Source organism: Fomitiporia mediterranea, assembly GCF_000271605.1.
Source record: "Fomitiporia mediterranea MF3/22 unplaced genomic scaffold FOMMEscaffold_12, whole genome shotgun sequence".
Classification (NCBI taxonomy): Eukaryota; Fungi; Basidiomycota; class Agaricomycetes; order Hymenochaetales; family Hymenochaetaceae; genus Fomitiporia; species Fomitiporia mediterranea.
In genome coordinates, this window is record NW_006760397.1 from 1,027,757 (window position 1) to 1,040,894 (window position 13,138).

General features: G+C 36.7%; 1 protein-coding gene across 1 annotated transcript; it reads right to left on the reverse strand.

The window, feature by feature from the left end:
* Positions 1 to 9: 9 nt before the first annotated feature.
* Positions 10 to 4,152, reverse strand: FOMMEDRAFT_160556 (uncharacterized protein; the record flags this gene model as incomplete). The annotated part of the gene is made up of 6 exons (XM_007270234.1): positions 10 to 26; positions 83 to 186; positions 243 to 487; positions 554 to 697; positions 1,194 to 1,320; positions 4,136 to 4,152. The coding sequence occupies 6 exons, from the start codon at positions 4,150 to 4,152 to the stop codon at positions 10 to 12; spliced, it is 654 nt and encodes a 217-aa protein (XP_007270296.1).
* Positions 4,153 to 13,138: the final 8,986 nt, after the last annotated feature.

Genomic DNA, 13,138 nt, shown 5'->3' on the forward strand with positions numbered 1-13,138 from the left:
TAGTCAAAGTCACTCGGAGTGCACATCTTCTATTCATATTAATAAACACACTACCGGGATAGGGAATTGAAACGCTACTCACAGATGGACTCGCTCTGTTCAATGTCGCAAGGGAACTCTTCACTACCGGGGCAAGCTACAGTCACGATGAATGCGAAAATTATTGGGAACTCATAAGCATTCGGACTGATAAATTTAATTCAGTACAATAATATGCTAATCCTATTGCTGACGTCGCTCACCGACAAGGCGATGTCACGGAATCACTGAAGCCTACCACATGGTGGCTCATGGAACCGAGTTTAAGATCCGACGGGATGGAAGGTTTTGCACAACAGCTCAGCAAGTTACCAGGTTTGCAGACTTCCACGATCCATGCCGAACTTTCGTCAAATATGCAATCGGCTAGCACTGGTGTTGGACCAGTCAGAGACAAGAACGAGGTGGGTCGCCCTTGAATAGTCGCACAGAGGATTACTTGGAAAGCCTAGCACGCTCATCCTAAATCCTTATTAATGTGTTGAACTAGGATGCGAAAGGAAAGTGGACTTACGAATGAATGGGCGGATTGAACGTTCATTGTCTCAGCGGGCTTCACTGAGAGGCCAAAGGATGCAAAAAGATGGATGTTGACGAGAAACATCGCAAAAACACCACCCCAGAGCGTTTTTACTGGTACACTGGTAGCGATATCGATCTATGAACTCCCGCGCGAGGCTTTCGAGTTTTTTTCGCAGCGGATGCAGCCGAAATCGATTGAAGACTGGTTAGTCAACGTAAGCAAGTTACTTCGGAATGGTGAGAACTGAGAGAAAAAACGTACCGTTCGGGTTTATTACTCGAGCTTGTTTTTGCCTTTGTTAGTCTTGACTCGTGGGCCATCAGGGGCCAACGTTAATCCTCAAAAAACGTTAATAGTGTTCTTTTTGTGTAGTAGAATGAAAGGGACGGGTTAAAGTTAAAGTTTGACATGGTAACAGCAGCTGAATCAAAATGTGTCAGTTGTTTCCCACGCATACATTTCAATTTCCGATTCACAAGTCCGACTTTATCACATCTCCTTCTCCCTCTGTTCTCTTACTATTAGATATCCCGGCCCATCTTTATTAGATCTTTATTAACTGGAAATGGTATGCTTCCCACAAAGCTTCTTTTACTTGTGAATGACAACACTGAAATAAAATCGAACAGACAGTGTGTGGTGACTGTGGTGGTACGGTCATGGAATACGATGCAGCAGGAGGCAACGGTTTCTGTGTTGGGTACGGGACGGTCGTTGAGGAGAATGTGATTGTGTCTGAAGTTGTGTTTGGCGAGTCGCTGAGTGATGCGACGATTGTGTAGGGGTCGTTTGTACGGTAGGGTGCAAGTCAGTATCAGTTGCAGTCTGTGAAGTTGAAGCTATGCTAGGTTATGTTTATGTGTTGTTATTGTTGTTGTGCTTAGCACATTCGAGGATGGGAGGTCTGTATGGGAAGAGAAACATTTCTGAATCTTAAGAGCAGACAATTGATAATAGTATATTTAAGTTTGATTGGTGACATGTGTTAGTGACAGTGTAGGAGGGACCTGTTACGATTCTCTGCTCCCATACCTTCAGTTCCAAGGGTTCTGCACCCTTCTGTACCAGAACTCAGGACTTCTGTCCCTCAGGGGTACTGTCTATAAACTATATGCATGCTGACTCTTGCTACTACCCTTCCTTACTTCATCATTCTATTCCTTTGACCACCCCTTTCTTTCATTGTTCATTCTATGGTCTCTTACCCTTTGTCCATCCCTTCATTCTTTGTACCTTTATCTTTGACCTCCCCTTTCTTTCATTCTTTGTGGCTTATCATTCTTAGTGGCTCATACTCTCTAAGTACTCTTGTGTAGTTTAGTATATATAGGTGTATGAGATTAGACTAGTTCTGTAGTCTTGATCTTGTCTACTCTAGGTAGTCCTGTACTCTTAGGCTTACTCTATATACTCTACTCTTGTCTCACTCTCTCTCTCTGCCTGTTCTGCAAGTTCTGACTATGTTCTAGTACTTGTGTTCTGTATTTCTGTTGTGTAGAATAGTTATAGCCTGGGTCCCCTTGCTGAGCCTTCAGGTCCCCTCTATACTGTTGCTGACATCAGATCAAGACTACCCATTACTACCCTACAACTCTCCTACATTTTGAGTATTAGTACTTACTATTGTATTAATCTCTTTTCTTTGTCTTAACCCTTTTACATTTTTAAATTTTAAACTCTCTAAACCCCTTTTAAACTTTTGCCACCCTTCTTCTATTCATTACCCCTTTTAGTTTAGTGCTGATTCCTTTGTAGTATAAACATAGACTCTCCTACACTAACTGCCACCCCTACTGTCTTACCAGATTAGCAGTTATAAGTAGAACTAGCTTAATATGTGTAAACCTCTATCTAAGAGGCCTTTACCAACCATGTGCCCCTAGCCCCTTTAGAACCTGTTCTGGTTGTTTCAGAAGTCACAACTTGTTCTAGAAAGAAAGTACACATAGCTTACCCTTTAGACTTTAATAGGTAGCACTTTAAGGACTTCTAACACTAAGTCAAACTATACATGACTACTACTTTAACTAATCTATCCTTAGATCTTGATTGTATCCTATTCATCCTCTCCTTCATGAAGGAAGGCAACACAGCCACCTAGGCTCAGAACTGAATCAAAGGCTATTGGATCAGAAGTCTGATCTGACTTTAGAACAATGAGTTGTACTCAGAATTTATAGGGCAGCTCTGTACTTTCTTCATTAATCCAAATGAGAAGTATAATGTACAGAACAAGCTTGTGTCTCTGTGACAGGGCAAACATTCTGTCAATACCTTCTTTCAGGAGTTTGATATCCTAGCCTAGAAGGTAGGATTCATACTTAGGTTCAATAATGTCCTTATTAGAATGCTTAAAAAAGCTCTTTACCTGGAACTGGTTAATAAGATTCTTAGAATAATGCTAGAACTGGTTACCTACACTGAGTAGAAGACACACACTATCTCCTTCAACTAAGCTATAGCTTAGATACATTAAGTCTGTACAGAACACTTACACATACATTTAGCTCTAACAGTTCTGAGCCCTCAGATCAATCTGTCTGTAATTTGTAATCAATCTGTTCTGATAGACATTAGAGAAGCCTGAAAGTAAGGAGCATACTTTGCTTACAGAAAGTCAGGGCACTAGATTAAGGACTGTTTACAGAAGCAATAGTATATCTGTCAGGTCATTAGAGTAATAATAAGTAATGAGTAGGATTTGTAGTAAGAAGCCTTTTCTACAAATCTGAAAGTCACCTTAGAACTCTTAGACTCTAACTATATACTCTAGGATTTTGTAGAGGCCTAACAGTAAATGTAGTACTAAAGGGCTATGACTCAGATTTTTTAATAGCCACTTTTGATTCAATAGACACTGTAGGATTAGAAGTAAATAAAGTAAGAAAAGTAGAAAAAGTAGAAAAAGTAGAAAAAATAAATCAACAAAATTATTTATTAGAAAGAAAAAAGTTAGAAACAAAAGTAGATAGTTCTCCTATTTCTTCTGATTCTTTTGATTCTTCTCTTCACACTTTATCCAAGTCTAAATCTGTATAATCCAACCTACTACTTCTGTGTTCTAAGATCTTAGAACATTCAGAATACTACTCAGCCCTGTTTACTACTTAGTAGTTTGTCTGTAGTATCAAGCAGGGATAGTCTCAGCTGAGTTCACAGCTGAGAACATGAGTCTGTCCTTGTTAAAAGAGAGAGGTTAATAAGGAAATGTTAGTGTATATACTCACCCTCTCAGACAACAAGGCTGTACAAACTGTATGTTCCCTTCAGAACAAGTAGTAGTTTATCTGAGGATGTTCTAGACACTAGCTCTAGGTCCCTGTCCTCTTGGCTCCCTTCTCAGGATCCTCCTAGATTCAAACAACAGTTCTGGTAGATAGTAGATACACTAGTTTGTGTATCAATAAGGCCTTTGTGTAGGAACACTACCTCCCTACTTAATACATTCTACTTCTGATCCTAGTATACAATGTAGACAGAACCCTGAACCAGAATAGTTAAATTACTGAGTTTGTCTAACTACAGATGACTATTCAGGATTATGAGGAAAGTATTGAGTTTAGAGTTACTAACCTTGGAAAGACAGACATCTTCATCAGATTTGAATAGCTCAAGACTCACAACCCTACTATTGACTGGTTAGAGTAGACACTTGTGTTTGATCAGTGTCCCAAGTCTTGTAACTATCTTGTACTACTGTTCTAAGTAGATACAAATGCTTCTAATGTTACTAACAGTTCTAATAAAGGTAACCAGTTGTTCTTCTTTAATTAGGATAGATATGTAGATACATATTCTAGTTAAGGCAGAACAGAGTCAATCTAAAGAATGTCTGAGACAGAACCAGTCTAGAACCCTCTCAGAATGACTCTACTCTAGAACACACATAGACCCAGCCTGCCAGATTTTGTCCAAGAGTTCCCTAAAGTCTTTAGTAAAGAGGAATTCAACTAGCTTCCTAAACACTGTCTCTAAGACTATACAATTGAATTGACTAAGGGTTTCTAACCTAAGGATTGTAAGATCTACCTACTTAACAGAGACAAGTAGGAGGTGCTCAACAAGTTCCTTTAGGAAAATCTTTGGAACAGTCAGATCCAACCCTTAAAGTCCTCTATAGCCTCCCCTTTCTTCTTTGTCAAAAAGAAAGATAGGAAGCTCTACCTAGTCTAGGATTATTATTGTCTTAATGAGAGTACTGTCAAAAACAAGTACCTGCTCCCTCTGATTCAGGAGCTCATTAATAAGACACATACATCTAGGGTTTTCACTAAGTTGGATGTTTAATAAGAGTACAATAATATTTGGATCTAAGACAGAGATGAGTAGAAGGCTGTATTCTGAACTAATTACAGATTGTACAAACTGACCATAATGTTCTTCAGACTAACTAACTTGCTTATAATGTTCTAGTCATTTATGAATCACATCCTTATAGATCTGATTGACTCAGAGCATGTTAGTGTGTATCTGGACAACATTCTGATCTTCACCCAGACAGTTGAGCACTATTACTAACTAATCTGAGCAGTTCTACAATAGCTCTAAGATAATAAACTGTTCCTCTAAGAAGTAAAGTACTCTTTTGTACAGGAGTCAGTAGATTATCTAAGCTTTGTAATTGGTAGAGGAGAGGTCTACATGGATCTAACAAAGGTAACTGTAGTTTGGAACTGGCTACAACCTTAGAACCTGAAACAGGTCCAAGTGTTCCTTAGGTTTGTAAACTACTACTAATACTTTATTTAAAGCTTTAGTACTATTGTCTGGCCCCTTCACAATCTTACTAGCAAAGATGTTCCTTAGTAATAGAATGATTAGTAGTAGTCTGTGTTTGAGTCCCTTAAGTAGACTATTACTAGTAAGCCTGTATTAGTAGTTCTGACAGTTATAGACAAGTTCTGAGTCAAAGCTGACTCTTCCAACTTTGCAAATAGAGTAGTACTGTCCTAGTTCATTAACAGAAAGTAGTGTCTAATAGTATTCTGATTAGAATCCCTCTCTACAACAGAACAGAACTACCCTATCTATAACAAGGAACTCCTTACAATTGTCTGTTCTCTAGAGGAGTAGTGTTAATATCTCCTTAGTACTATACAGAAGTTTAAGATTTAGAGTGATCACCTTAATCTCTAGTACTTCTGAGTGCCTCAGAAGCTCAACTATTACTAAGCCTGCTAGATGTTAGAACTGTAGGACTTTGACTTTATACTGACCCACAAATCCAGAACACAAATAACAAAAGCTGATTTACTCTCAAGACAAGTAGGTTATAAAAGGGGGGAGAATGATAACAAAAATCTTGTTCTCCTAAACAATTCCTGTTTTGCATCTGAGACAATCTAAGAGATCTGACTTAAATCTAAGAATGTTGACTTTGTCACCTGTATATAGTAAGCTTTAAGACACATGTAGGACTAGGTTGTAGTAAAGTAGTTAGAGAAGCAGGCTAGGGATTAGGAGAAGGATAAGGATAGACAGGTTTACTAGAAAGGCTGACTGTATGTTTTAAAGGATCAGAAGCTACAGGAGGACATTGTCTGAGCTTATTACAACAATCTGACTGTAGAACATCTAGGCTAACACAAAATGTAGGAACTTATTACTCAGAACTACTAGTGGCCAGGAATGTAGAGGGAAATCCTAAAGTACATGACTGGTTGTAATATGTGCTAACAGACTAAAGCCTACCAGACAAGGGTTTAGACTCTCCTACATCTATATTGGATTCTAGATCACTCTTAGGAAGAAGTCTTAGTAGACCTGATTAGCAAGCTACTCAAGTCTCAGGGTTACAATACTATCTGTATGATTGTCAACCAATTCTCTAAACAAGTCTATACAGTTCTGACCCAAACAGAACTCACTTCTAAAAGTATAGTGTGTATCTATCAGGATCATGTCTTCTAGTTGTACAGACTCCCTCAGAAGCTCATTCACAATTGTAGACTATAATTTGAGTTGAAATTCATACAGGACTTGTATGTGCTTCTCAGAATTTAAGGGAACCCTTCTACTACATATTACCTACAGACTGACAGTCAAACTGAGTGAGTCAATCAGGAGATCAAACTCTACCTTTAAATGTTTATTAATCATTAGTAATCAGATTGGTTTGAATGGTTAGCTCTAGCAGAATTTGTGTACAATAACTAGTAACACTCTGTAACAGGACAATCCCTATTCTTCCTCAATTATAAGAGACATCTGTACTAGGGGACAGTTCTAAACTGGAACAGTAGTTCTGAATCTGTAACAGACTTTGTAGAACAGATGTACAGAACCAGGGAGGACACACAAGCTCTTTTAGAGAAGGTAGTACAGGTTATAAAGTAGAACTATAATTAGAAGAGGTCTACAACCAAGGATTACCAGCCTAGTGACAAGGTTATGCTAGAAGCTACTAATCTGACCTCAGATTGTCTAATGAAGAAGTTGGACAACAAGCACTTCAGACCCTTCATTATTGAAAAGAAGGTTAGTGCCTCTACCTACAAACTCTAACTTCCAGCAATATAAAAGTACATACACTCAGTGTTTAATAAGGTTCTGTTGTCTCAGTACTATAATCCTAATTTTCCTTCACAACAAAGACCCCCTCTGCCTCTACCAGAACTCATCAGCTCTGAACCAGAATACAAAGTAGAGTACATAGTAGATACTAAGCTACTGTACAGAAAACTCAAATTCCTTGTTTACTAGAAAGGGTACCTAGTTGAGGAGCACACTTGGGAACCTGCTAAGAACCTTGCCTATACTTCTAAGGCAATCTAAGACTTCTATCAGCTTCATCCTAGTACTCTACACAAACTCAGCCTTACAGATTTCTAAGCCTTACTATTCTAACCTATGTCTGAGCTACTAACTAAGCTCTATGTTTACTAATCAGGACAATTGGTTTTAGAGGGGGGGTGATGTTACAATTCTCTACTCCTGTACCTTTAGTTCTGAGGGTTCTACACCCTTCTGTACTAGAACTCAGGACTTCTGTCCCTTAGGGGCACTGTTTATAGACTATATGTATACTAACTCTTACTACTACCCTTCCTTACTTCATTATTCCATTCCTTTGACCACCCCTTTCTTTCATTGTTCATTCTATAGTCTCTTACCCTTTGTCTATCCCTTCATTCTTTGTACCTTTATCTTTGACCTCCCCTTTCTTTCATTCTTTGTGGCTTATCATTCTTAGTAGCTCATACTCTCTGAGTACTCTTGTGTAGTTTAGTATATATAGGTGTATGAGATCAGACTAGTCCTGTAGTCTTGATCTTGTCTACTCTAGGTAGTCCTGTACTCTTAGACTCACTCTATATACTCTACTCTTGTCTCACTCTCTCTCTCTACCTGTTCTACAAGTTCTGACTACATTCTAGTACTTGTGTTCTGTATTTCTGTTGTGTAGGATAGTTGTAGCCTGAGTCCCCTTACTGAGCCTTCAGGTCCCCTCTATACTGTTACTGACAGGACCTGAAGGCTCAGTAAGGGGACCCAGGCTATAACTATCCTACACAACAGAAATACAGAATACAAGTACTAGAACATAGTCAGAACTTACAGAACAGACAGAGAGAGAGAGAGTGAGACAAGAGTAGAGTATATAGAGTAAGCCTAAGAGTACAGGACTACCTAGAGTAGACAAGATTAAGACTATAAAACTAGTCTGATCTTGTACACCTATATATACTAAACTATACAAGAGTACTTAGAGAATATAAGCTACTAAGAATAATAAGCTACAAAGAATGAAAGAAAGAAAGGTCAAAGATAAAGGTACAAAGAATGAAGGGATGGACAAAGGGTAAGAGACTATAGAATGAACAAGGAATGAAAGGGTAGTTAAAGGAATAGAATGATAAAGTAAGAAGGGGTAGTAGTAAGAGTTAGTACACATATAGTTTATAGACAGTACTCTCAAAGGATAGAAGTCCTGAGTTCTAGTATAGAAGAGTATAGAACCCTTAGAACTAAAGGTATGAGAGTAGAGAACTGTAACATCACCCCTCCTCTAAAACCAATCATCCTAATTGGTAAACATTAGACTTAGTTAGTAACTCAGGCATAAGTTGAAATAGTAGGGTTTGGAAATCTGTAAGGCAGAGTTGATACAGAGCACTCAGATAAAGTTAATAAAAGTCTCAGATTGTCTTAGTAGTATGAGTAAGATTCTTAGCAGGTTCCCAAGTATGTTCCTCAACTGAGTATCCTTTCTAGTAAATAAGGAACTTGAGTTTTCTGTACACTAGCTTAGTATCTACTACATACTCTACTTTGTATTCTAGTTCAGAACTAATGAGTTCTGGTAGAGGTGGTAAGAGTCTTTGTTACAAAGGAAAACTTGGGTCATAGTACTAAGACAACAGAACCTTGTTAAACACTAGGTGTATGTGCTTCTACATTACTAGAAGCTAGAGTTTGTAGACAGAGACACTAACCTTCTTTTTAATAATAAAGGGTTCAAAGTACTTGTTGTCTAACTTCTTTATTAAACAATCTGTGGTCAGATTAGTAGCTTCTAGTATAACTTTGTTACTAGGCTAGTAATCCTTGACTACAGACCTCTTCTGATTATAGTTCTACTTTATAACCTGTACTACCTTCTCTAAAAGAGCTTATACATCCTCTCTAGTCTTGTGTATCTGTTCTATAAAGTCTGTTACAGATTCAGAACTACTGTTCTAGTTTGGAACTGTCCTCTAGTACAAATGTCTCTTATAGTTAAGGAAGAACAGAGACTGTCCTATTATAGAGTGTTACTAGTTATTGTGTACAAATTCTGTCAGAGCTAACTATTCAGACTAGTCTGACTGTTAATAATTAATGAACATTTAGAGATAGAGCTCAATCTCCTAATTGACTCACTCAGTTTAACTATTAGTCTGTAAGTAATATATAGTAGAAGGGTTCACTTGAATTCTAAGAAGTACATACAAGTCCTACATGAATTTTGACTTGAATTATGGTCTACAATTGTGAATGAGCTTTTGAGAGAGTCTGTACAACTAGAAGACATGATTCTAATAAATGTGTACTATACTTTCAGAAGTGAGTTCTGTTTGAGTCAGAACTGTATAGACTTGTTTAGAGAATTGGTTAACAATTATACAGATAGTATTGTAACTCTAAGACTTAGGTAGCTCACTAATCAGGTCTACTAAGACTTCCTCTTAAGAGTAATCTAGAATCTGATACAGATATAGGAGAGTCTAAACCCTTGTCTAGTAGGCCTTAGTCTGTTAGTACATATTACAACTAGTCACATACTTTAGGATTTCCCTCTACATTCCTGACCACTAGTAGTTCTGAGTAATAAGTTCCTGTGTTTTGTGTTAGTCTAAATGTCCTACAGTTAGATTGTTGTAATAAGCTTAAATAATGTCCTTCTACAGCTTCTAATCCTTCAGAACATACAGTCAGCCTTTCTAGTAAACTTGTCTGTCCTTATCCTCCTCCTAGTCCCTAGCCTGCTTCTCTAACTATTTTACTACAACCTAGTCCTGTGTGTGTTTTAGAGCTTACTGTATGTAGGTAACAAAGTTAACATTCTTGGATTTGAGTCAGATCTCTTAGATTGTCTTAGACACAAAATAGGAATTGTTTAGAAGAACAAGATTTTTATTATTATTCTCCCCCCTTTTATAACCTACTTGTCTTAAGAGTAAATTAGCTTTCATTATTTGTATTCTAGGTTTATGAGTTAGTACAAAGTTATAGTCCTATAATTCTAACATCTAACAGGCCTAACAGTAGTTGAGCTTCTAAGGTGCTTAGAAGTACTAGAGATTAAGGTGATCACTCTAAATCTTAAACTTCTGTACTATACTAAAGAGATATTAACACTACTCCTCTAAGGAACAGACAATTGTAAAGAGTTCCTTATTATAGATAAGGTAGTTCTATTCTGTTATAGAGAGAGATTCTAATTAGAACACTATCAGACACTACTTTCTGTCAATGAACTGAGACAGTACTACTCTATTTGTAAAGTTGGAAAAGTCAGCTTTAACTTAGAACTTGTCTACAACTGTCAGAACTACTAATACAGGCTTACTAGTAATAGCCTACTTGAGAGACTTAAACACAAACTACTACTGATCACCCTATTACTAAGGAACATCTTTACTAGTAAGATTGTGAAGGGGCTGAGTAATAGTACTAAAGTCTTAAATAAAGTATTAGTAGTAGTTTACAAACCTAAGAAACACTTAGACCTGTTTTAGGTTCTAAGGTTGTAGCCAGTTCCAAACTATAGTTACCTTTGTCAGATCTATACAGACCTCTCCTCTACTAATCACAAAGCCTAGATAATCTACTGACTCCTGTACAAAAGAACACTTTACTTCTTAGAGGAACAGTTTATTATCTTAGAGCTACTACAGAACTACTTAGATTAGTTAGTAATAGTACTTGACTGTCTAAGTAAAGATCAGAATGTTGTTCAGATACACACTAACATACTCTGAGTCAATCAGATCTGTAAGAATGTGATTTATAAATGACTAGAACAATACAAGCAAGTTGGTTAGTCTGAAGAACATTACAGTTAGTTTGTACAATCTATAATTAGTTTAGAATACAGCCTTCTACTCATTTCTGTCTTAGATTCAAATGTTATTGTATCCCTATTAAACATTCAACTTAGTGAAAACCCTAAATGTATGTGTCTTATTAATGAGCTTCTGAATCAGAGGGAGTAGGTACTTGTTTTTAACAGTACCCTTATTAAGACAATAATAATCCTGAACTAGATAGAGCTTCCTATCTTTCTTTTTGACAAAGAAGAAAGGGGAGGCTATAGAGGACTTTGAGAGTCAGATCTAGTTATTCTAAAGATTTTCCTGAAGGAACTTGTTAAGTACCTCCTACTTGTCTCTGTTGAGCAGGTAAACCTTACAATCCTTAGGTTGGAAACCCTTAGTCAATTCAATTATATAGTCCTAAAGATAGTGTTTAGGAAGCTTGTTGAATTCCTCTTTACTAAAGACTTTAGGAAACACTCAGACAAAATCTGGTAGGCTAAGTCTATGTACATTCTAGAGTAGAGTTGTTCTGAGAGGGTTCTAGACTGGTTCTATCTTAGACATTCTTCAGATCAACTCTATTCTACCTTAACTAGAATATGTGTCTACATATTTATCCTAGTCAAAGAAGAACAACTAGTCACCTTTATTAGAACTGTTAGTAACATTGAAAGTGTTTGTATCTACTCAGAACAGTAGTACAAGATAGTTACAAGACTTGGGACACTAATCAAATACAAGTGTCTACTCTAACTAGTTAATAGTAGGGTTGTAAGCCTTAAGCTATTTAAATTCAATAAAGACATCTGTCTTTCTAAGGTTAGTAACTCTAAACTCAATACTTTCCTTATAATCCTAAATGGTCATCTATAGTTAGACAAACTCAGTAATCTAACTATTCCAGTTTAGAGTTCTGTCTGTATTATATACTAGGATTGGAAGTAGAACACATTAAGTAGAGAGGTAGTACTCCTACATAAAGGCCTTATTAATGTACAAACTAGTGTATTTACTGTCTACCAGAGTTATTGTTCAGATCTGGGGGGATCCTGAGAAGGGAGCTAAGAGGATAAGGACTTAGAGCTAGTGTTTAGAACATTCTCTAATAAATTGCTACTTGTTCTGAAAGGAATGTACAGCTTGTACAGTCTTGTTGTCTAAGAGGGTAAGTATATATACTAACATTTCCTCATTAACCTCTCTCTTTTGACAAGGACAGACTCATGTTCTCAGCTGTAAACTCAACTGAGACTATTCCTACTTGATACTATAGACAAACTACTAAGTAGTAAACAGGGCTAAGTAGTGTTCCAAACATTTTAAGATCTTAGAATGTAGAAGTAGTAAGTTAGATTGTACAGATTTAGACTCAGATAAAGTGTGAAGAGAGGAATCAAAAGAATCAGAAGAAATAAGAGAACTATCTACTTTTGTTTTTGACTTTTTTCTTTTAAATAAATAATTTTGTTAATTTACTTTTTCTACTTTTTCTACTTTTCTTACTTTATTTACTTCTAATCCTACAGTGTCTATTGAATCAAAAGTGACTGTTAAAAATCTGAGTTATAGCCCTTCAGTACTGTATTTACTATTAAGCCTTTACAAAATCCTAGAGTATGTAGTTAGAGTCTAAGAGTTCTGAGGTGACTTTCAGATTTGTAGAAAAGGCTTCTTACTACAAATCCTACTTGTTACTTGTCATTACTCTAATGATCTAACAGATATACTATTACTTCTATAGACAGTCCTTAATTTAGTGCTCTGACTTTCTGTGGGCAAAGTATGCTTCTTACTTTTAGGCTTCTCTAATGTTTATTAGAACAGATTAATCACAAATTATAGGTGGATCAATCTAAGGGCTTAGAACTGTTAGAGTCAGACACATGTACAGACATTCTGTACAGACTTAACACATTCAAGCTGTAGCTTAGTCAAAGGAAATAGTGTGTGTCTTCTACTTAGTGTAAGTAATCAGTTCTAGTATTATTCTAAGAATCTTATTGACTAGTTCTGAGTAAAGAGCTTTTTCAAGTATTCTAATAAGGACATTATTAAA